The following is a 26,558-nucleotide window of genomic DNA, read 5'->3' on the forward strand; positions in this document are numbered from 1 at the left end:
CTTTATTCATGCTACATCAGAAAGGAAAAACATTCTTTCAAATATCTAACTGACTTCTAACTACCAGGAGGTGAGGGCAGAAGGAGCAAATCTGAGTTGTGCACAGTTCTTCAGTCTTGGGGCTAAACCACAGGATGAGCAGGAGGGAGTTTCAGCACTGGAGAGTCTTGGCAGTATGAATCCACAGGTGTGGGAAGAAGTCAGTGTGGGCTGCAAGGAATTGATTGCTAAGACACCTTGAACAAAGGTCCTAAGGAACAAATTTGCTAAAATTTTTGTGCAACCCACTCTACTCCACCTTCAGAGGAGTGGAAGCACTGAAAGATCCAACCTCAGAGAAGGCAGACTTCCATTGATTCTTAAAAATCCTCCTGTTTTCAACTTTGTTATGGATGTTATTTTGGTCATAGAGGAATTATGCTTTATTACTGAGTGGATGCAAAAGATTAAGTTATGTGCTTAAATAGTCTAGCAGTGTTTACATATAAACACAGGGTGGTCTGCTGCAGAAGCATATGCACACAGAGCTGTATCAAACACTCACCATCTGCACTTCTCACTCACAAAAGGCCAAACCTGGTACAGCACTTAAGGACACATGTGGAATCATTTGGACAGTTCTCCAGAAGCCAAGACAGAGTGTTTAAGGGTTGGATTTACAAAGACATTTAGAAACCTGCGGCTGTGATTCAACAATTTTCAGGCTTCAGCAGCAATAGTGACATAAGGCACTGACACATCCCCTCCTGCACAGCATTCAGCCCCCTCAGCTGTGCTGTGCTGGAGGAGCTGGAGCTCACAACTGAGCTGGCTTGAAGGAAAAAAAAGAAGTATTGGTTTAAATCTAAACCAGTATCATGATTCAACTCCCTGTGAGGCTGCACACACAGCGTGCCAGTACAATTCCTGCTGGCACTACACATCATGGGCCAGGAATGCTGCACACTGGGGTCGTTCTATTACAAAAATAAAATATTGGTTTATGGTAAATGTTGTTGCTTTAGTGGCATTGTTTATACAGCAAACACAATTCTGAATTTTTCAGTGAGTCCACTGCTAAGTGACGTGGTGCAGACCTGCCTGGAATGTCCTCAAAGGTCTGAGCTGACAGTGATGGCACAAATGAACACAGGTTCTCCTCCTAAAAGCTTCTGGAATGCAAACCTGCTGCTGAATTAAATACTCTCTGGACATCTGCACATTTACATTAAATATGAACAAACAGCTCCGTAACACACTCTGAAAACACACGTTGTCAGTGCATACTTTGTTTTTCAATACAGAGCAAAAAGACATCTCTTCACAACACTGAATTCCAGGTGCACCACCTTAAAAAGCATAACTTTAATAAGGAAAAGTTAAACTTACAAATAGAGACCTTGCAGTCTAATTCTCAGGGCTATTTTATTATAGTATTGAAATAACTTTCTTTGTACTTATGTGGAATGCTCTTCAAAACGCCTTTAATTCACAGCAGTAATCATGAGAGGAATATGGATATTAGAATGTGTGAAAACTGGTTAACAAAACAAGCATGCATCTACTTTACAGTCATCACCAGGATCCTGCCTGAGCCTGCACTGGTCTGTGCTTTATGAAACAGAAAAGCATTAACTCCTTTATACACACCTTGAGAGGAAAACCAGCCCTCCCTTAACCATTCAGCATCAGTGGTAAAATAATTTCAGAACCAAAACTCCACAGTAGAAATGCACTGTTTATATTTCCACTTCATGGAACATGATGTTGCACAACAACAATAATTATATTGCTATGATTAACAACAAATGCTAGAAGTAATTTTCAGGGGCCTGGGTAAGAACTAGAATTATTACATTAGTGTTTATCTACAAAGATGATTCTTGAATTATTCCTAACTTTTCAAGATATTTGTGCCCCTCACGTCAGCCTAAATTTGCATGTGCACACACATTTCCATACAGCAGAGATGTGTCAGAATTCCTCAGGAGAAACTCAAGCCAGAGTCCTTTAAAAAGGAAAACAAATGTTTGCACACACACAGAGCTGTCCCCCACGGTGTTCCAAAGCTGGATAATGTCCCCACCCTCTCGGGGTTCACCTGGGGTTGCTGGGGCAGTGCTGGGAGGTGAAGCCTCCTCTCCTGACCCCCAGACCTGCAGGGAGGGACAGGGGGTTCAGCTGATGCTGATCCCACTAAACACCAGACACTGCTTTGACAAGGGCCTCAAAGGAAGGCACAGAGTTCAGTCCTGCCTCGAGGAAATGTGATGGGCTGGGATGGTTTCAAGGGAAGTGAGGGGGGCTGTCTGGGAAAGGCCCCACTGTGTGTACTGACCACCTGATGGGACCCTGACACCATGCATTGCTCCACACTGTCACTGAACTTGAGCTCAGCCTTCTCAAGCTAGAATTCATTATTTTATAACCTGTTATTTTCAGCTCTGCTATTGAAGATTTACTGCAACAGCAAAGCCTTCTCAGTCTCTTTCTTTGTGCTTTATTTCTCCCTCAACAGAGCAGAAATTACAGTACTTACCTCCTTTTATGAACACCAACAGATGATGCATGATACCTATTATTTATCCTATACTTATGGGAAGCAGCATGATTTTACCTTTGGGTGCAGTGAGTGGTGAACAGGAAACACAGGATGTTGTGCCCAGTTAGACCTTTTCACACACTGGGTTTGACCATGACAGGCACTGCTGGCAGGAAAAGATCCCAGTGATCACTTCTCTTAGGCACATCAACTCCCTGAACTTAGTGAAGGCATCACAAGTTCCAGAGGCTGGGAGGAAGGGAAGATCAGGGATCTAACCCTCTGGAGATCAAAACAGGAGAGCAGAGCAGACCATTTTATACACAGGACTAAAATTACACAGAATTAGCAAGTGAAGACTCAAATTTTAGGCCTCATCAATAGAGTTCAAACAGCCACTCCAAAAAAATCATCCACTTCAAGGTCTAGAGCTTTTGTTAAAATTATAAATTGTGGTAGAAAAGGCAAGTCTTAATATCATTAGTTCTAAGGGTACTTAAGATACTTGATATCAGCCTTTAAGGATCCTTAAGATCAATTTGTTCTTCTGTAATTAAGAGGGAAGCAAAGGTGAAGAAAAAAATCAGGAAAGATGAGATATAAACGTTTCACAGCCCACTGCAATTTATTACACAAGCTTTTACCCATTTCAACTTTTGTGATCACTTACTTTTAAGTTTTCTTGGGGGAATTTCATAATTAGTCCTGGTTTTTAGCTCTTAAGAATTATGACCAAGTACTTCGATCTGCCTGTGATACTACAGAGATGAAAATCTATCTTACAACTCAGAGGTTATTCAAAAGACTCCTTCAAGGTCATCTTCACACTTCAGTAGAAAAACTGGAGATAACAAGAACAATTAGGCATTTATAAACTCAAGACTCTCCCAGTACAAACATTTAAGAGAGAGAAGCCCTTCAAAACACTATTTTATAAAAAATATGCTTTCATCACTTCTTCCTCCAGCATGACAAGCTGTTCCTTAGGTTGAGATTTTTTATAGGGCTTATGGAAATTAATTGCGTGGCTTCCACTGAAAGTCAACGTGGGGGAGGAGGGCGAATTCCCTTGAGGAAACTCTCATAGAAAAACTCTCCTTGAACATGAAAGTTGGTTAAAGGAAAGGGCTCATCATGGCTGTAACTCCTGGGCTTGGTGAGCACAGTGCAGACATGGCAGCAAAGTGACAGCAGAAACTCACTGCACCTTTCTGGCCATTTCCCCACTCCTGTAATCGACTCCCTCTCATTTGTTACTTCCACTCACACAAGGATCATGTGCAGCCCCAGCAGAGATCACGCAGGTTTTAAGTTCACTGTAGCTTTTGAAATGTTGGAGCCTCTGAGCTGGAGTTTGAAGTCTTTCATGGGGCTGAGAGCTGGACTAAAGCCAAGTACCAGAGTAAGAAATACAGAAATTCAGAAGTGTAGTCCTGTACCTGCACTGCTTGACATCACCTGCAGATTTTCCCTAAAAAATAAAACCTAAGCTAGCATTAGTGCCAAATATATTTAAAGTAGAATAAGCCCCACAAAATTACCATGTCTGGTGCAATCTGGGAGAAAAGCTCAGCCTGCTAAAAAATAGTATGATTCTGTTTATGCAGGCAGACTAAGAGAGGAAAGTGCCCAAGTGAAATCCAAGGAATGAAGATCTCCCAAGGTAAGCACAAATATTATCATTAACACTGCCTAGCTTAGTTCCAAATACGTTTCCCAATCCTCTTCATTAATATCAAGCTCAAAACTTGTGAAGAGCAAATTCCTTTAAGGCATGTCAAGTTGGTTATTCAAAGTAAAGAAATTCCAAGTTGTCAGATAATTTCTAACAGTAAATAGATACAGATTAAAAAAAAAAAAATACAGTCTATGCATCCACAGTCCTTTATTTAAAAACAAACGAAAAACTAAAGCCTGTCCACTGTAATGTGACTGAGTGGTACAAAATAATCCACCTGTCCCTGGGTCTGTACTTGGTCAAGAGCCAAGGTTTGTACTCTGCCAAACATCTCAAAAGTGCTGCTAGAGAAGGGCCAATAAAACATTTCCTGCAAACCCTGCAGACAACACGAGCCTGCTGAACCCTTTCTGATCAGCAGCCCCAGTGTCTGGCCTGTCTGTCAATGCCAGTGGCTCTCAGCAGGGAGTAGTTTATTATTCTAATAAGATGCTCCAATGAAGAGAGGGTCAGCTCTGAATCACTGCCATGAGAAGATTTAATTAGATTTTTACACAGACTAAAGACATTCCCTGCACACACACACAATTTTAAATATGGTGATAAATGACAGTGTCTTTTAAAGCAAGGTTACTTTTTTTAAATTACTGTTTTAAACTCCCTGTTTCTATTTTTCCTTTTATTGAGACAGCTGTTTACATTACACAGTTACAGTGTCCAAGCTTAAAGGTTTCTTGTGAAAGTGTTCAATAATTTTGTGATTAAAAACACTCTGGGCAAACCTGAAGTATTGCACCAAATACAGAGTTCTATAATTTCCTAGGAAAACGTCTGAAAACTTATACCCAATTAAAAATTTGAAAAAACCCAACAAAACAACCCAAATTTTTTTCATGACAGAATAAAACAAAACCTACATAACAGATTGGTACTGAATACATGTACATTCTATAGCAATGTTATTATGATGTTTTAATTAAAAATATACTGGATAAAGAAGAGAAAGAGGCTCAGCTGTAGCTGATCCACACAGCTGCAAACTACCTGTATTAGCAGACAGAACGTTCATTAAGGGTAACCTCACATCAAAGATTTTTCTAAAAGCCACCAGAGGAACGCTGAAGTCAAGCACGAGGGCCAGAGCTATTAGGGCTATTTCAATCATTAGGAAACCATTATCTCAAATTCATGCTGCTACCAGGATACAGGTTCACCCAGTAACATGACAGCAAATTATATGATTAATTAGCTCCCACATAGCTACTGTGAGTCAACCAGTTGAAACTGATGCCCTACAGAAACAGATAAAATATTACCCAATGGTAGCTACTGGCTGCACAGATCTTCCTGCAGTTACACTCCCAAAAATCAGTGAATTTGCAGATGTCTTAAGGGAGCTCCCCAGCCATGCTCACTTTGCATTCACTACTCAGTGTACACATGTGCATTTCTGTATTTGATTTTTCTTTCACCATGTAATTATTTTCACTTTTTTGCTTAATTGCCATCAAGTTTCCTGTAGATCCAAAACATAAAGGAATCAAAAGGATTCAAAACAAACTACACTGGCATTCATCTAATGGTACCCATTCTTAAGAGCACTTCATAGGCATTTTTAAAAAGGAGACAAAATATTTGCCTCCTCTGGCAATTTGGCAAAAGACACAATGAAATAAACACTGCACAACAACTCTGAAAAAGGTGATGGGGAAGCTGAAGAGAATGCTTAACTGAGAACAAAACCACTTAAATTACATCCACCACTGAGAACTTCCCTGCTCTGATTGGTGTCCTACACCTCATCCCACCAGCTGAATCAAGTGGTGAGAGCAAGCCACAGCAAAATAAAAACAAACATGGGAAACAAAACAAATCTCATTTTATTCTTTTCAAGGGTTTAAAAAAACCCCCAAAGGACATGTGTGCACAAACATTACCCAGTATTACAGCAGCTAGTGCTCCCTGACACCTGGAGAGGCTCTGCTCACTCAGAGCTGAATTTTTCTCAGTACATCCTCCCCTTCACACTCAGGAGACAGGAATGAACTATTTATTTAGGATCTGAAAACACCAGGAGTCAACAGTGGAGAGACCTTATGTAAGAGAAAAGAACTTCATCCTTGAAACTCTTCAAAACAAACCAGAGCAGGTTAAGAGATAAGGAAATAGTTGAAACAACCTGCAAATCTAAGGACCATCCAATAACCAGGTTCTCTGTGTACCTTCTTCCCACCAGCATTTTAAGATATCTTGAGAATTTCAGCAGAAGGTATTTGAGAGATTTGCAAAATGCAGACCTTTAAGATCCAGTATTTATTTACTGACACTTTCACAAAGCAGTTAATACAAAAGCAAACTGTTCACTGGCATTAAGAGGTTTCTGATGGAAGGTGATGCCCAAGACACCAAAAATTAACTGGCTTTAATACATACCAGCACAGAAAGAGATTATTCAATCATGGCACTGCTGAGAGATGCAAAAGAGCAGGACAGAAAGAAGGATATTATAACACTCAGGCTACAATATCAGAATCTTTATCCCTTTTGATGACTTAATAAAAAACTGAGGGAAGACAGCAATTGTGGAACAACAAAAAGAAATTAGTAGCTGCAGATTATATTTCAGTTGTACTAGCAAAAATTATAATTGATTTTCTGTCTGTGGTGTTAAAGTTGCTATCTTTGCTCTGAAAATAAATTTTAATTTTAAAAGCATAATCACATGTTAAAATAGTTCAACCTGGCATTTTCTGTCCACAAGCTCATTTTACAAGAGGGATACAGGAGCCACCATTGCTCTGTCATGTCAAAGAATCAATTTCCCTTCCCTAGGCATACCTAAGATTAGAAAGCATTAGATTTGCTTATCATCTGCTATGCTGTAAAATCAGGTTGTTGAAGAAGGAACCTTTTGTCTAAATGAAGAGCAACTTTCAAACTAGAAAAGATCATGGAAGCATCCACATAGAAACTGGTTTTAGGCCAAATTTCAGAATTTAAAAAAATCATGCAACTGTTACTTTAAATGCCAAGCACTCTTCCTTGTAGCACTCCTTTCAATTAACTCAGTTTCTCACTGTGGGATTTTTAAGCAGGCTACTATAATCTACATTATTACTTAATGTAGTTTCTTCAAAAATATCTGTTTTCTCCTTCCATCAGCCACTGCCCTCAAACCGTCCTTCTCAAAGGTTCACAAAAACAGGGCTCAGCTCTTTTCAAGACTTGTCTACACGGCACACACAAATCTGTCTTGAGCAAAGCATCATCTCTGCTGAGCAACTGTCAAAATGCAAAAACCAAAATGAAAGAAGGTTCTGCATGTAAAACAGGGAAGCAGAAAAGGCTGGGTTTGGCTTCAGGGGAGCTCAGCTTTACAGGGTTATTTTGGACACAGATATTACATTCTGACTTAACACACCTCAGAACTGTAGGGTATTTTTTTGCAACTCCTAGAGCACATTTGATTTTAATACCAAACACTGAATACAACAATCAGCAAAAGAGTTCAACAGTTTGAGGCCACAGAAGTGTAGGCAGCTTGACACAGACTGACAGGCTCCAGCCAGGCTTGTGTGGAATTATTTCATGTGCTGGCACTTTGCCTTCCATCACTGAAATGAGCACCTAAAGGCAAGAACACAAAGGATACAGGATAATACATCACCACTCATTCATCACAACAACAGCTGGCAGTGGATACTCAGAGCTTCTTATCAGGCCCTGCAAGTAGGAATTATCTGGTCATTCCTTCATTCCTCACAATGTGCCATTCCCAGACTCTGGATTTTTAAAAATATTATCTGGTCTTGAACAAGCAAAAATAAAAGGTAAAAATCCACACTCTCTCCCTGGATGAAGGCATCTGCTTTGTGGTTAATGCCTTCTTGCTCCATTCACTCCCAGCATTCCTGCACAGCTGATAAAATTCTCACCATTCCCACGGGGAAACTGAGGCACAGAACAACTTAACAAAGCAGTAATTTGCTCTGCAAGAACTTGTTTAGGAGTCTCTGTATCTTTTAAGTGCTTTCAAACACACATGAAATGAAATGGCTGAACACTATTCCACAATCACATTTGGTAAGGGATGGAGTCAAAGCATTATAAGCAACTGTGGAGCATAATGATCATACACAGAATACAATTTTTATTTCATTTCATTCCAGGTAAGCTCAGCAAACATTAAATATGTGACTCATTACCACCAATTCTGTGCCAAACTTTCTTTCCCAAAACTGAGTTTCAAAGAACAATCTTGAGCAACACTAAAGCATAAATTTAATTTCAATGCAAAACTTGCTGCATGGAGGTGCTTTTGGTTGCTAAAATTAGAGGGCTTACTACAGGATTCCCCTGGCCATGACTCACAGACAATAAAGACACAGTGTGCAGCCACAGAAAAAAGTCAGCCCAAGTCTCCAGTGTTAACAAGGTCTTCCCTGTGTAGTTTTTCTCCCATGCAAAGGTAAGAATCAGGTAAATAGACAAATAATGAGGTGAATCTATGTCAGTTAGCAATGTGCATCACACTATTAATACACTTATTTCCACAATAACATATACATACTCCTGAGTAACATCAGTGAAACTGAAAGGATGGTATTACTCCTGTGTAGGTAAAACCTACACAGCACAGAGCAAATGCCTTCCAAAATTAACCCATCAAGAATGGAAATAACAGTAAATCAGCATCTATAAAGAGATGAAAACTGAGTCACTTCACCCAGTGGAACTTCTAATGGTTCCATTTTATTTATATTTTCCCACTGTGTGTTGGGAAAATGGGACTAGAAAATAAGTGTACCAAAATGCTTCAAATCATTTTAAGTGAAGATTATATTTAGAGGAGAAAACTATGAAGTCATCAGCCGGAATTTGCTTCCCCAAGCTTTTTTCATTTAACCCATCCACAGGACTCCTTGTAAACACATGAATACCCAGAGAATGCCCTAAAGTGAAATTAAAAAGTAATAACAGTTATTTTTAATGGCAGGTAAAGAAAGCAGAGCAAAGCAGTTCTCCTCTGTAGTTAGAAAGGACAGCCAGGCATCCTCGCAGTCCCTGCACGTGGTCAGGAGCACGGCCAGAGCCTGGCACCACCACGGTGCCAGGGATGGGAACAGTGCCTCGAGCTCCAGGACACCTCCATGGTGCAGTTCATCACTTGGGAAAACTTTCCCCTTCATAGAGTTACTGCTGAAATCATTTTAATTGTCTTTATTTCCAGGTAAGATTTGCATTTTTGAAGTCTTTTACTGTGATACACACCTAGAGAACTTCTCCTCAAGGGTACAGGGGTCCCATATGAAATCCCTTTTATCCTCCCTCCCAGTGTAGCTGCTTAGTTTTCTTCTGATAGACAAAGGTTATTTTGTAGAGATGCAGAAATAAAGTTATTAATTAATATATTCACAATGGACTTATACCACCTTACACAATACAATTATACAATAAAGCTGATCTGGCTAAGCCACCAAAATATAAAGACCTTTTCATTCCACCTTATTCCAGCTCTGCTCCTCCTGCTCATCTCTGACAAGGGAATATACAACCAATGCAGCTGCTGTAATACATTTTTGAATTTGGCAAGAGGCACTTTTATTTTTATTCTTTTCAGACTGACTGTGTGCTGCAGTAAAGCAGCCTTGAAGCCCCATCCCCCAAATAGAAAAGCTAAAAAAACAGAAATGGGGGGAGTTTAAAGCAATCTTATAAAATCACAGCTTTAGCAAAAGCTTTGATATCATTATTAGGTTTACACAAATTTCCTCTCATCTCATTTGTTCTTCATTGTCTTAATTAGTCCAACCACACGTAGTTTGTGTTCTTTTTAGCTTTCATTTGACACAGAAACAAGCAGTTAAACTAGTATTTGCAGTCTTTAATTACACATTAAAATCTTCATCCTTGGACTTTTTTACTGAAAGCACAGGGATTCCCTACAGTGCAATGTTAATGTTCTGCTCCAAATGCTGCAAGGGCATCTTCTAATGGTTGGGACTGTGGAACAACTTTTAATTAATTACCACCTTTTAATGGCATGATTCTCACACAAACATTACCTTTAAGGCAGACATACATCAAAGAGTCAGAAATTTGCTCTTTTACGACAGAGCTGAGGTCCCCAGTAATTCTAAACTCGCTAAGGGTCTTCTGCTCTGGATCTGTGCATGTTTTGGAAACAGCAGATCAACACTGCTACATGGCCCAGAGTCTCCAAAAAGATTCATCTTTTTCACTTCCCAAACAGAGTGTTCCAGCTAATCTTCCCCAAAGTAGATGGGAATGATTTCAAATTGCTCTGCTCGGTCACACGGGGCTCCACATCACACAACAATCCTGTATGGGGGATTATTTGTGGAATATGACAACAGAATATCAACAGGCACCAGCCCCAGGTGCTTTTTGGCTCATGTCTCCTTGTCAGGCGTGTGCACAGAGCTCATCACATCAGTCCACAGTGGCTCACAACACACTTGTAGAAAAAAAGATCCATACACAGTAAAGGAATTGTGGAATCTTAATTGCATGAACTCTCTTTCCACAGTACTTGGTTGTAAGAGGTGTTGAAAAGTGAATAAAATAGAATAGATTTTTTTTTCTCCCTGTTAAAATACATTGTGAAGTTTTATCTCCTAACCAATGTTTCCTACCCAGAGAAGCTGTGGCTGCCTCTGGATCCCTGAAGTGTCCAAGGCCAGGTTGGACAGGGCTTGGAGCACCCTGGGATAGAGGAAGGTGTCCCTGCCCATGGCAGGGGGTGGAATGGGATCAGCTTTAAATCCCTTCCCACCCAAACCATTCTGTGATTCTTTAATGCATATTTCAGTCATTTACTACGGATAAAGCAACATCCAAGATCATTTTGTATAGTATACATAGAAATTATTCTCCAGCTAATGAATATCATAAGGAACATTTAGCTTTAGTCAAAAGTATTTCCTTTGGACAATCTATGTTGATCAATGCCCGCTGGTTTTTTGTAATTACTTTGTAAGAAAATATGCAGCTGTGTAGTACTTAATGGAATGAAATTAAATACAGCATATAACTGCAGCAAAAAAAAAAAAAAAAACCACTGATTTGGCATAACAAAACAAAGAAGATTACTGCAGAAACCCCTGCTGTCAGATATATCAACATATTAGAAGATTAAATCAAGATTAAAATGTTTAAAAGGATTATGTTTCTAAAGATGTACAGAGCAGCAAAACTCATGTTCTGTATCTTTGGCATCTACATAAGTTACAAAGCATCTGTAAAGTCCCAAAGTTAACATGATTCATAACCCAAGTGAACAGCACTGAAAACAGAGAAATCGGACAATTTAAGAGCACCTATTTTAAAATTTACCTGTTACACTGAAATAAAATTTCAACTGGATTACCCCTTCTCTCTTTTTTGGAGCAGAGTTTGGTAAGGTACCTTTGGCTACAAGTAGTGGGATGACCACTGTTCTATCCCTGGATTTGATCTCACTGGAGTTGCCTAAAGAAGCCCTTCATGAATCAGAACTGTATTGTGGAGTTTTTTCTTTCCAGCTACATTATACTGAGTGCTCAACAGCAAATACCACATAACTGAGACAGATTACATTTAACAGCAGACTCTTTCACCCTTATCACATTTGAACAAAACACACCCAAAGCAGCAGGACAAAAACATCCAGTCACAGAGCTCTGGAACATTTGTCCCTGCTGCTGACATGGGCAACTGGAAAGGAAAAATATCTGCCTTTAAAAGCTTAGAATCATCTCTCATCCAAATGAGAAGGACTGGGTAACTCTCTTGTGTCATACCTGAAACCCAGAAAGGACCATGCAACACCCACCCAAGGGCTGGGAAAACTCAGCTCAAGACAGGTTAATGATCTGTCATCACCCTGGAACTGTCCCTGATCATTTGTTCCACAGATGGATCAGTCAAGGGAGATGCTTCCCCAGCTTTGGGATCCACAAGCCCTGAACACGCTGAAATCAGCACGGCAGTCAGGGGTAAATGGCAATACACTGCAACTCCCACTGAAACAGCTTCACAAAGAGCTCTGCAACAGAGTTCAACAATTTATCAAAATAAAAAGAAAACAGCACAATGATGTGATCCAAACTGTGCACAGGACATCAAATACAAAAATTAATGTTCGATTGACATGGTACACGGCTGCAAAGTAATTAAACTTATTCTTGTAAATATGATTGTCTAACAATATAAAGAACTAATTTTTAATCTTTTTTTTCCTTTCATATAAAAGGGGTATTAATTTGTGGAGCAAAAGGGTCACATGTTTCAGCAACATGTTCCTTTATAGTTCCTGTTGCACTGTCTGGCTAAAATCAAGCTGAAGAATTCTGTGAGAAACTTAAACATTAACAGGGATATGAAATGAGCTCCCAGTCTCGAAAGTTATTGGAAACTGATCTCTTCCTTATTAATACAATTCCCCATCATGTACAAAAAGATATCTCCATGTTCCAGAATGCAAACAGAGTTCTAATCTTTAATTATATTCTCAACCCCAGCTCTTCTGGAGAGAAGTACAGATGTGGGTCTGAGGATTATTGCTTTATTACATTATCATCTCCGTGGTATTTAATGAATATTGATACTTAATGCAGCTTTGCCAGTACAGGCAAAGAAGAATTTCAGAACTGCACAAAGAACTTCTGATGACTTCTCTCAAAACAGGAAATACAGACACACACTTCACTCTTCTACTCTTGAACACTCCAGGAGGAGGCCCAAAGCTTGGAGCCCTGACACTGAATTATTGCAGTAACAACACTGGCTCTTAAATAACCCCACCCCTACACCCAGTGTCACACTGAACTGAATCAGATTCATCACAGAATTTGGGTTGGAAAGGACTAACACTGTGTAATTTAAACAAGTTCTCTTGAAAATTACAAAACTTAAAAACATTTATTGCTTTAAGTATGTTTTGCATTAACTTTAGAAAAACCTGCTTCTTTCTCACATACTGAAAATCCCCGAACTTAGGAAGCAATTAGATGCTGTTTATAAAACAAATTGCTGAAAAAACACTTTCCTCCAAAAAACTCTTGGCAAAGGGCTCAGGATTTTTCCTTAATGCAAAAATTATAAATTTTTTCATTAATTCCAAATAATTTATTCTGGCACATCTCATGACTGGGAGTATAGTTTTTTCTAGATATGTACATATATGTGTGTGTATATATATATATCTATTTAAAACAGCAACTTTTTAAATACTAAATCCTTCATTAAAAATCAACTTGAGTATCTTGAAGAAAGCTCTTGAGCAAAGCCAATGGAATCTGACAGTACTAATTATATGACAGAACTATTAAACAGGTAAGACATTAATGCTGTGACAGAACAACACTTTGAATATGCTGGCATTGAATCAAACTCCAATAAACACAGAGTTTGGGATATCTGCACAGTTCTGTTCCAAATCCAGATGAACAAATACCTGCTGAAATTAGCCAGGAAATTAATTTTTTATGTAATCCACTCACTAGGCAGTGAGTGGAGTAGCTAATGCAGCTCCAAAGGATGCAGAAAGTATGGACTTCTTTTGAATATATCCTTCTCTAGAAGAATCATCCAGATGAATTCTGAGGTGTAGAGAGCAGATCAGAGACCTCCTCCATCTCACCCAGAACCATGAGCAGAAACAAAGTGCCCATCCAGAGTCTCTATATCCTCAGGTCCTTGTTATCTCCGAAAAGAAAAGTTATCTCCACAGATTTTTTTTTTTTTTTTGCTCATTCATCTACAACAGTATCATGAGCAGCACTGTCTTTTCTTTTATTAAAAAAAAAAAAAAAAAGGTAATTTTGCTGGTGTGCTCCTAGCAATAGAGTACAAATTTACAGAGATTTTTACTCAATCTATTACAGTATTTTCACTGTCAAGTTAGGGCATACATCAGACCACAAGAGATTCACAAGACAAGTTGAAGAGCCTTAAAACAAAGCAAGTGGACTCTCTTTAACTCAAACCTCTCTGCTCATTGAGCCTGAAGTTGTCAAACAAGAACAAGACTTCCACTTGTTTATTGTTTATAGTGTACTTATTTCTCCAAAACCACAAAGTGACAACAAATGACCCTAAAAGGCACCATAAAGGACAAGAGTCTCAGTACCTTCTGTGGTGATCAAGTTCTTGTTCTGGCAATTTTCTTCCAGACAGAGAAGACAGATGATCAATCTGGGAGCACTGAGAAAGCCCCACACAACAGAGCTATCAAAATCACAGGGTTTCCAACTGAGACCCCTAAAAATTCCCATTAAAACTGACTAACTCCTGTGTGTGCCACTGAACTGCACTGCAAGAATACAGACAGCATCCTGGGTTTCCTCTTTTTTTCCTTCCCCAGCTCACAGTGGCTCACTGCTGTTGTTTTCCAGCTGGACAGTGACACACCAGATTCCCTGGGATCCAGCAGGGTGGTCCAGCAGCAGGAATCACCCTGTGGACTCCCTGCTCTCAGCACTCTCTGAGAGAATTCTGCTGCCTTAGGCTCTCAGAGACAACTTCCTGACTGCAAATATGCTTTTCACATGTAGTGCCATGCAAAATAATACCAGATTAATTAACTGCACCAACTACTACATTTCAAGAAGGAAAGAAAAGCTACGCCATCATTTCCTATTGTCTTTATTTATCGATTCCCAAGCAGGAGCAGCCACCCTGGTTTTCAGCAGGGCTGAAAGACACAGACACTTCCCCAGGCACTCAGAGGAGCTGACAGCTCTCAGCACTTCAGCAAACACTGCCTCGAGATTCCTCAACAGAAGGGAGGAACAAGCAGCCAGATGAGAGGCATGTGAGGGAATGCATCCATTAGCACGTACAGGGAGATGTCTTGTTAATAGAAGACAAAGCAGGCAGAGAAAGCAGCCAGCAGTTAGTCATTTTCTCACACAGATCATTTGGCTGGGAATGAGACACACATCAATCCAGCCTTCCTTTCTGCGCTTTCAGAGCCAGGGAAAACCAATACTGAAAAGCAAAACCCAACGTCAAAAGGCCTCTCTTCAAAACTGCTCAGCAGCCTTACAAGTCCTCAAATAAACAGGGAGAAAATGCAGATTTTCTTCATAGCATTTGCATAGGGCAGAGAACATCCCTTTTCAAAACCACTTTTGGATTCAAAATTGCTGCTATTTCAGATATTTACTAGTGAAGAATTAGAGGCTCTCACCTCCAAACCACAGCACAATGCAGAAGACAGCCTAAGGTTGGGGAGGAAAAAGTGTGAGGACCTGCCAATAATCACTTTTGCCATCACCAAAACCCTTCCTCCAGCTTCTTCTATGAGCATAAAATAGGAAGAGATGGCTGAGCCTCCAAGACTGGCTTGGGTTTGCTTTGTTTGATTGATTTCTTTAAAAAAAAAAATGGCATTTTGGAGGGGGAAGAAGAAAAGCAGAGCAGGGATAGAGACTGAAGACTCAAATGAACAGTGAATTGAACAAAACTTGATTTTTCTGCTGTAGCACTCCTTTTATGAGACGAAATATAATTTGGGAATTTTTAGTTTGTGGAATACAACCCAAGTCTCACCCCAGCAGCACAGATCAAAGACCTGGATGAACAAGAAAACTGCTCAGCTTGCACCACTGCCATGGAGAATGTGAAGCACAATAGCAAAAGTTACTCATGCAGTTTCTTCAAGGAACAGGACCATAAATAAACAGATAATAACCTGCCCTCTAATAATACCTGTAACTCAAATACAGACATGTTTACTAGTAAACTAGCCATGTGCAAAATCTGCATAAGAATAAATTGGTTTTAGGAGATCCTCTGCCCAAATCATCACCTCTGATACCTCCTGAGCAAGTGTTTCCTGCGGCCCTTTGCTGGCAGAAAGGATTTACTGCAGTGTTGATATTCACTCCAGCCTGCTCTCCTGAAATGACATTTTGGCATACAGCTGCTTTCAACTACTTCTGTTTAAGAAAAGCTCAAGATAATATAGCTGCTCTGAACAACGTTTAATAAACACTTGACTCATTGTTACTCAGCCCAATGACTTGTCACTGAACTTAATTTTAATAGCATACATCAAAGCAAAAATAGACCAAGAAATAGTTATCCCTTTCTTGATGAATTAATAAAGCTAAAAAAAAAAATCCTTGAATTGCCATGGGAATATTAGGATGCAGGATGCCCTTTCAAGGAGATCTGTAGTTTTGCAACTGGATATTTTCTTCTTTCGCATTTTATAAAGAATGAAGGAAAAAAAAAAAAACACCCCATGATTCATCACTATTTGCATGAAACTACAACAAAATCAAGATATTAAAATCCATTTGTCACAGCTTTTTCTTCTTCTTTCTAAATACTTTTCATAAGCCTATTTCAATAAGTCTTTTCATAATCTGCTTCTGTCCTGTGCTGGAAACAAGATACTGAGCCCAACAGGTATTTGATTTGCCTTAATATCACTATTATTCTCTTAAGACACACTGAGATAGCAAAGAAGAACAAATATGGAAAGGTCAAAGAGAAGCCAGAGAGGAGGCAACCAGTGACAGATAAAGGGCCAGCTCAGCAGAAACACATTTCCCTGTGAATAATGCTGGAAGTGGTAATAAGATACTGAAATATAATTCAACTACTGCCTGAAGTTTAGCTACCACACTGAAATTTCAGTCTATCTGCAGATCCTAGGTAAGTGCACCACTGAAGGAAAATCATCTACAGATAACAAGACATATAATACTTTTAAATCTATATATTATGTACTTCATATTAAGATACAGCTGCAACTGTTAGGAATAGATTTTTCTATGCAAAAGTACAAGTTAGCTCTTTATACATACTTCTAGTAACTAGAGATGCCATGATTAAGAAATAAAACAAAAAAACACCAAAATACTTTAAGACTTCTGAAAAAACTGTGTTAGCTGATATACCAAAACTCCAGTTTATAGACTTGCTGGAGAAGGAAGCCCATTTGAAGCTCCAGATACCCCAACAAAGAAGGAAAACTAACCAGCCAGTTTGTCACAAGACACCCCTGTTCCATCCCACGTATCAGAGAAAGAACATCTGGTTTTCAAACTGCTGGGGCCCCCTTCAAACCATTCTCCTCCGGCTGACATATTGGTAAAACAGAGCATTTTATGGATTCTTGAATTACCAGCACTTCAAAGTTAATATACAAGGGGACAGCTCTATAGACTCTGATTTTTTTCACATTTCCTTTAAGAAAAAAAACCTCTAAACGCTGACCTGTGAAATCTGGTGACAACAGGGACTTTTATTATTGCAGCTATGAGGTTTTTGGTAGCACAGGGTTTATACATCAGTGACTCTTGTTTTGTGAAAAAATGCAGGCAGTTTCCACAAACTACAAGGATGCTCAGCACAATGAACAATTGCTTAGCACTTCATTTTCTACATAATAATAATTTTCTTACATGTAACTAAATATATTTCAGGTTTATTAATTTATAAGCTTAGTTGTGCACATCTCTGTGTTTCTGGCATCTCTACATACACGCTGCTTAAAGTGTTGATACTCTCTGTCCTCAAACAGTTTTTAAGTGTCCTCATAATTGCTTGTCACCTGTAAAAGAGGTTTAGATCCGATGAAAAATTAACATATGGTGAACAGATGGACCTGGAACAGACGTTTGCAGAGAAAGTACTCACACCAAAGACTTTTTGGCTTCAGTCTTTTAGGACCTTCAGAAAAGTCCTGCTTGAAGCTCCAAGTCATAACAATCAGGTGAGCATCATTCCTCAATGATAAGCTCGTGTTGCAAAAAGTTTTTTAATGACCTGCTACAAAGAGAGCGTGTACGGAACAAAAATGCAAGCACGAGGTCACTTATTGCAATGATTGAAAATTAAACCCAAAAACAAGGAAGTTAATAAGAAATATTCTACCCCCCCAGCATGGAAACTCTTCCAAATATTCCATTACTTACTGAGGAGGCAGGACAAGAGTTGTTGGCTGGGCTTTTGGTCTGCGCTTTGCAGAGACTCCCATCTGGTTGGCCGAACGTTTCAGAGACTGCTGATTCAAAAGGCCAGATGCCAGCCCAGCATGGTACTGCAACTGGATAAGAAAAAAACATATATATATATTAAAATACACACCACTGCAGTACTCTGTCTGTGTCAGACCTCTGCTACTTGTGGCACCTGAGTCAAATTACAGCCAGTCAGGAATACCAGTGGCATTTCAGATATATTGCTTGGTGGAAGACAATAGGGACAAAGCACATGGAAAAGTCTGCTGTGAAATGGGTAGGAGGAAGAAGTTATGTATTAGGGCAAGCAAGATGATGACTCAAGGACTTCCTCTCAAATCTAACTCTCTTGAAACTTGGGCTTGCTTTTAAACATTGAAACTGTTCCTCCTCTCTTGGGACTAAACATTCTCACTTTAGGAAGAAGATAAGAGGAAGACAGATGCAACCCTTTCAAAATACAAACCAGCTTTTTAGAAATAACACTCATCTTTTTCTTCTTAAACACAAAACCACAAAACATTTGCAAAGGAGTTTCTATCACTGTAAAGAAAAACCTTTTTTTTTTAAATACCTGCTCACACATCTCCATAGCACTGCAGAACAATTCACATTCAGTAGCTTTCTCCTCAAAACTTCTCTTTTCCTTGCCAATAAAAGACAAATTTTTGAAGGACACAACATGAATCGGCAGGATTTTGAGCGCACTCCCACAGCTCTCAGATTTAAGAACAGCTAGAGGGCTCTGCCTGTCCTGCAACCACCTCCAAGTGCTACAAGTTCTCCTCTGAACACTTTCAATTACATTCTGAGATCCCCATTTTTGAACTGAAAGGGGGAGGAAGATTTGTTGTCAGACAAATGTGATTTCCTGCACCATTCCAGTACCTGGATCTATGTGTTCATCACATTGTCTGAAGATTTGTTCTGAAAAAGATGAATTGTTTCACACGTTAACGCCTCTAACCTTATAGTGTGCACATAAAAAATGGGTTATGGTCAGGAAAGTATTTAAAAATGTTCAGAAAATGAAGTGGTCTTAGACCAAGCTGTTCTACAGGGGCTGAATGAAAAGGAGGGAAGCAAAGTTTGGAATGGTGTATTCAAAACCACCTGTGAACAGGTGGGGAGCAATCCCCTGAGCCACTTTGACTGAGATGTCACTGCTCAGCACCTCCAGAAGGATTTCTAACAGGCTCCTGGTTCCCCTGGTGCTTTGCCACGTGAGCTCAGCTGTGCTCCACCAGAGAAGGGGGGGATTTTATTGCCCCAACCAATGGATTTTGCTCAATTTTGTTTTTCTCTGACAGTTTTCTGAAATGAAAAAAAATCAATGAGAGCAATGGAGGGTCCATGTTTGAAAGGCAATGTTTCAGTGTCAGGGGCTTAGTTTTCAATCTTCACTATCTGATTGTGCAGGGAGTGCAATATGCAGGGAATTAAAGGCAAAGAGAGCTCTGGCAGAAGAGCCCATTGACTCCAGGAATATGTTTTTCCTTTTCCTTCCTGCATCTTTTTGTGCTGGCGACACCATCCACCGATGTGCCCTGTGCAGGTATTTCAGGTAAACAACATTATCTGGACACTTGCTCAGAAATGGAGGTAATCACTGGTACTAATCAGAGATGGATTTTAAAAGTAACCTCTTAAAAACATTTCACAACCTCCCAGCTAGTGACATTTAGTAGTCAGGCATTAAAAAAAAAAAACAACCAAAAAACTACAAAAGGAATAAAAAAGAAATAAATTCTAAACCAAAATTTTATCCTTCAAGGCTGACTCCAAAGTGATTAAGTTATTTTTATTAATTATAAGTATTTCCTCTTAATCTGCCTTTGCTCTTAGGAATGCAGGTCCAACTGTCAAAACCTGTAAGGGCCATTAAATATTTACCAAACCATCTCTATAATGGGAGAAAAGGTCAAAGTTAATAAAACTGACAGGCAGCTTCTGTCCAGTTTGATTTATACATTATTAAAGCATCACACACTGTACTGCACAGAGTGCTCTCCTTTTTGGGGACAGGGGGTATTCACTGAAGGGATCAGGAAATTGTTTCTTAATCATTTTTCTGAGGAGCAGAAGCAAAACTGAAAATAGTGCCAAAGCAGGACCACAGGTATCAGAACTATGGTCAGGAGATTCATGGTCTGATGGAAAATACGGTGCCATTCAGTTCCCTTCTCCTTTACAAAATAAACACCTTTGTCTGCCAGCATCAACCATGAGAGAAATGTCAGCTAAAAACACACCAACATTCCCCCCACCACACCCCCCCACTTTTTTGCTTACTAACAAGAGAATGCCATTTCCAAACACCTTCTCTCCACTTTAGGGAAAAGTGCTGAAATGCACTGTCAGAGGACGTTGTGGGTGCTAAAAGGCTCATGCAGGGAGGCTGAGATGAGCTCATGGGACACAAATACTTTTTGGGCTTAATGAACATACAGACACTACATGGAGCTCAAGGAGTCCTGAATCCAGGGAATGCTGGTGCCTGCAAGAACATTGGGGAGAAGGCTGTGGGCACATGCTACAGCTGGAGATGGACAGGGGGTGACAGAGCCCTGGCCTGGAGCAGCAGAGCTCTTGGGTTCCAGCACTACTGCAAGCATCCATGTTTTCCAGCTTTGGGGAATTCCACCTGTCTTGTGTGAGGCTAAGCTTTCCCTAATGAAATATTTTTCTGTATGACATCAATAAGATCGATCTATTTTTCCCCAATACATGCAGATGAAACAGAAAATCTATTTCAGAAAACCAAGAAATCAAAACCAGCAACAACAAAAATCAATTTACAGCATTTAGCAGCCAGGATATAAACCCAGTGCCAACTTGTACAGGTTTATGATGAATCTCATGATAGCTGATATTTTTCTTAAAACTACAGTTCCAAGTAGATGTGTGAATTCTCAATTTTACAATCAAAAGTGAGTCTTCTTCGGAATGTAGGAAAGGTACTGAAAGTAACACTTCAATACATACAAAAGCTTTACATGAAGCTAAATAAAAACAGAACTTGGATTACTTTAAATTATTTTTTTAAGATTAATTATTTTTCTACGTTAATGGCCACATGGCTAGATTTTCTAGAACAAAATGCTATCACTAATATTTCACATTTTCAGTGTTCCTGAGTATATGAAAACTATATTCCTTCACTTGGAGCATTAGCAACTGATCACATCAGCTACAGCTGCACATGACATTTACATTTTGCCATTAATTAAAGCTTTCTAAGCACCAACACTTTAAAAAGTGAAATCAGAAAAATTATTTTCTTTGTAATCACATTACCCTATTACTTCTTCCATTGTTATGTAAATACTTAGTGATCATATATATAAACAGAAAACTGTTTTCTCAAATGCAGGTAACGTAAAGTTTATTTCCATTCCTTCAAGGAATGCCTTTTAGAGAGCAGATACTCACCCACTGTGGCATTTTCTGAGTTAGCTATAATCCTGGTGATGCACATTTGCCTCCTTTAGGATGCACAGTGCTCTACCCCTCATCATTAAACAACTTCTCCCTTGCAGATGAAAAGGGATTTGTTTATTATGATAAAACTCTACTTGCTCTTTTGAAAAGAGCAACGAGTAAGCAAGCAGGACACTCCCACAGTTTCATCTCTGCAGACTAAAGTAGGCAAGAGAGAAATTATACTACCTTAATTGATATTTTTAAGCTTTTTTTGGATAATGAGGCCTGTTTGGAAATTCTCTTTTTCTCCGAACGACGTTTGATCATTTTAGGACAGCTGAATTCTTGACTTGACCAAAACAGCATCAATAAGCCAAAAGGAGAGTCTCCAATTTCTTTACTCGTTGCTTTTCCTCTTGTCAAGCTGGGTTGCAGGCTTTTCAATTAATAGAAAAACTAGACAGTGTATCTTTGCTCTATTTTACTATTTAATTAGGACACTTTATTCTATTTTTTTAGAAGCACTTATACCCCCCCAAACACTTTCCAGTTTACAAGAATATTTAATCAAGAAACACCTATCCATGAGAGGAACAGAGGCTGCTCCCATGCCATTCTTTTTTAAATCCCTGTGGAAAAGTTATTACTCCTTTTGCCAAACACCCTGATCTGACTAAACTGTGACAATAATGAGCTCACACTTCTCTTAGTGTCCTCTCTCATGCCCAGGCTGTGAGATGCCAGGTCAATAAAACAGGATATGGAGCAGGCTGGGAACATCAGCCCTGCACAGGGCTTCTCTCTTAGGCCTTTCTTATCCCTCCCTGACCGAGGGAGCTCAAAAACAAGCTGAGATGTTTTTATTTATTTATATATATAATGACACAATAGTAGGAAATGCATTGATAAACATCCCCATTTCTTTTAATGCCTTGTCTTTGCTACAGGTTTTATTCCATTGTCTCTGGATTCCTATTTTTGCTGAGAGTGCTATTTAATTAGTGTCAGATTTCAGCCTTAAAGTCTGTTCTTCCCATCCTTTTCTTTCGAAAATACAGAAGTTCTGCTGATGAATGTTCCCTCACTCCAATACTGCAAGCAAGTCTTTGGCTTTTAACCATGCAGAGATAGCAAATCTCATGGCTCTTTCTTCAAGGAATTGGTCAAAACTTCAGCATCTGCATCCTTGCTGCCAATAAAATGACCTGCACTGTTCAAAGTATCTGCAAAAGCCACTACTCCTCCTCCACATTTAAAAAAAAAACGTTCTGTGATCCATTTAATAGTTACAGAAGTGACATATTCTTGCTTTTTGGATAATTTCAACACAAAGGGACACCACACAGCCACCAGGCTGAATTTTAAAGGCATTTATGGTTTGAAATGGATAAAGAGGCAGAGTAATCATATTCTGGGGTTACAAGCTACTTTATGTACTCTTTAGAAGAATAACAGTATTTTATGCTTAAAATGTTTATACCTCCAGGTATTCTGAAGGGTTTGAACACACATATTTACTGAAAGATAACTAAATGAACTGGCATTTATTTCATTGTATATGCAGCTACAACATCAACACATAACAGAATTACAAAAAGCAAAGTAGAATTATTACAATGTGTTCTGCATCTAAATGACAAAATAAAACCAGCTGCAGTAACAAACAGCAGCATTTTTAAGTAACCCTGAGCTGAAGGCAGGTGCTTGGTACAGAGGTTGGCCAGAATAGGTAAATGTCACTTGTGGGGTGTATTCACAATTTTGTGCTCCTTTAATGGACTTCATTAAAGTCTAAAGATGCAAGAAGGGCATATGATCAATATCCGACAGAAAATCCTAATTCCTTTTTGACAGAAGCATTATCTTCGTATAGGACAAATAATCTGTAGCAGGGGAAAGTCATCATTAAACTCCAAGATAAGGACACAATTAGAACCTTCCCCCAGAGCTCCGTGCTCCCTTGAACAGCCACCAGAACTCTGGAGACACTGCTCTCCTGCTAAAATTAGTGTTTTCTAAAACCCTAGACTAAATCTTTGGTGTCAGGTGGCAGCTGTGTCAGTATGAAGAATGACCTGCTGCCTCTGTGACAGGGGGTGCTCAGGTGCTTAGACAAAAAATGGGGAAGATAAAGCTCAAATGGCAGAATAAAGGGCTGCAATCAGGTACAGAAACACTCCCCAAACTGTCCAGCACCATGCCATGATTTGCAGCTCTGACGGTGGCCTTTACTACTGCAAACAAAGCACTTTACAGATAAATCAAGAAATTAATACTCTTCAATAAAATGTCTACGTGGTGCAGCTTATGTAAATCCAACCAGTACAGTGCACAATCAGACAAAGAGGAGACAGGCAGTCAAAGCAGAGATGAGGGAAATCCATTAGTGGGTAAGCAGTGGAACAGTAATAACAACACCCAGTACTTGTGCTGTTGATTAATTCTTTCCCTAACTCATTAAATTTAATTATTTTAACTTCTCTTAAATGCCTTTCTTTAGCTTTGGTGACTTGCACAATAATTAAAATGCACAACATCTTTAGACTTTAGGCAGATACCCACACTGAGTGTCTGACCACAGCCCAGCTGAAGGTTTTCCTGTCAGCACAGGGAAACCTGGCTTTCCTCTGTGTCCTGTGGCTTTCCTCTGTGTCCTGTGGCTTTCCTGAAGGGGAAATTGGAAGATCACAACTCCACAGTCCATCCCAAGGCTCTGCCAAGCTACACCAGACATCACCACTCTCTTCTGCTCCGGGTGACCACCCCACTTCACCAGCAGAAGGGGTTGAAGGAATATTGCTTAAACTGAGCTGAAGTTGCCAAATTGGGAGCTAATTCTTCCTTAAACAGTTACTTTGGCTAATATCTTTCTTTATATCCAGCAGGCATCCTGAAGCAAGGCTGCAGGGGATGCTGATTTCCAGCCCACCAGGGAGAAGCAATTAAAGCTTGAAGCTGGAGACTTCTGGAACAGAATGCATGAGGGCTATTCCCCTATAAGAACATTCCTACTATAGCTGCAGAATATTCGTGACCAGATTTTTATCCACCTCTTCTAGACACTATGAAGTAACCCACAGAAAATATTCATCCACAAATATGAGCAAATCTTAAATGACAGGTCACTGTTACCACTAGTTTGAGTAAGAGGTTTTAACTGTCATCCTTCCCATGTAATACCAGAGACTTCGACAGAGACAAATCCTGGAATCACCACAGGTGTCTGGAACTTCTGAAAAATCAGATTAAAATGTATTTCAACTTAGATGTCCAAAAAATAAGTAAACATTTATAAAAGTCTTAGGCAAATGATTTCTTTAGACATCAAAGAGTTAAGTCATTAATGTTTTTGGGAATGCAAAAAGAATCTATCAGGTTTGATTGATAAAAGTGTAGCTTTTAACTAAGACTGAAAAAATGGAAGACTGGCAACATTCTTTCCCGGAATAATATGCTTCCTCTGCTTTTTTTCAGCATAGTGCACATAAATCAAAGAAATGTTAAAGAGGCCCATACATCACAAGCTGGCATTTCTAAACTATTTACAAAATCTGTAATAGTCAAGAGGGTGGAAAACATAAAAGTGCGACCAACAAAGTTCCTGAAAGAAAAAAGGTAGTTCTACCATCCCAACAGGGTGAAGATTGGAAACTCTTGATTGTAGACTTTAAAACCATTGAACCAAGACAATCCTGATAATGCAGAGCTGCAAAAAGCAAACAGGATGGTGTTACCAGCCAAATTTGGCGACAGCTAGAACAGAGCACTGAGTGCCATGTCCAGGGATGGTGACTTCGCCTTCCTGGCCAGCCCCTTCCAATGCCTGAGCAGCCTTTCTGTGGAGAAATCCTTCCTCGTGTCCAACCTGAACCTCCCTGGCAAATGGTCTAAGGAGGTTTGAAGTGCAAAAGCAGGGCTGACCTCACTGCAGACAGCCCCAGAAACAGCAGGAGCTCCAGTGCTGAGCTGTGTATCCATCACATCTTCCATCCCCACATCCATGCACACAGCAGATTTCGACAGACAAGGTTTTGCTCAACAACTTTTACAGATGAGAATCTCATCTCCTCTTCTGAAAGGAAAGAAGTGGATTATGGAAAGTTTATGTGTCCATCTGTTGGAGATGTCACACTCTGACTAGAGAGTGCAAAAAGCACAGAGATGTTTTACAACCAATCCCAAACTTACAGTAGTCTGAACGAGTGAAGAGCCATATGCTTTGCAAAAAAACACCTCTTTTGCTACACATTTTTTGCCACAGCACAAAGAGTAACAGTTCGAAAGCTGCTGTAATCTTTATTTCTGAAAATAGATCACATATTCTTACTCTCATCTGCCGCACTCGGGTGAGTTACTGATAGGAAACCAGAAAAACAAGGAAATACTACTCTGGGAAATGCAAATTAAAGACATTCTGCACTGCAAGGAGAAACCTGCAGCTACAGAAAAGGGGCAGCTCAGAGAGCCCGGGATTGGGATGATGCACAGCAGAAGGTTTGGTGCAATGACACATTAAATTCTTTTACAGTTTTCTCTGTTGGAGACTTGCAGTGGGAGCGTTTGAGATGAAGCTGGGGGACCTCAGAAATAACTTAAAGAGTAAAACAAATGGAATGCACTTCATCCTATTTTCATGGGAGCTTATAATGATATTATAATTAACTCAATTACACCACAAGATTAATAGCCTTTAAAATGCTCCCAGTCATTCATTACAGGCCTAATTAAAATTCTCTTTTGGTGCTGAGCCAGCAAGAAATATGAAACTACTTACCAGCAACCATATAGAAATATATAAGGTATTACCTTTACTGTGCTGGTGTTTCCATGGTCACAATTCAGTAAGAAGTTTGGGTTTGTGTTGTTTGTTTTGTTTTTTTTTTAATATCAAAAACAAGAAAAAAGGACAAGATCCACTTTAGAGGCTCCAACACCTGCAACAGCATATCAGCTCACT

At 39.5% G+C, this 26,558-nt stretch overlaps 1 protein-coding gene across 1 annotated transcript in view; it reads right to left on the reverse strand.

The window, feature by feature from the left end:
- MED27 (mediator complex subunit 27) overlaps nucleotides 1–26,558 on the reverse strand; it is an 82,592-nt gene that overhangs the window by 32,505 nt on the left and 23,529 nt on the right. The window contains 1 exon segment of the mRNA NM_001245331.2: nucleotides 18,134–18,264. Coding sequence (NP_001232260.1) covers nucleotides 18,134–18,264 — 131 coding nt within the window.

Source organism: Taeniopygia guttata, chromosome 17 (genome assembly GCF_048771995.1).
Source record: "Taeniopygia guttata chromosome 17, bTaeGut7.mat, whole genome shotgun sequence".
NCBI classification, from domain to species: domain Eukaryota; kingdom Metazoa; phylum Chordata; class Aves; order Passeriformes; family Estrildidae; genus Taeniopygia; species Taeniopygia guttata.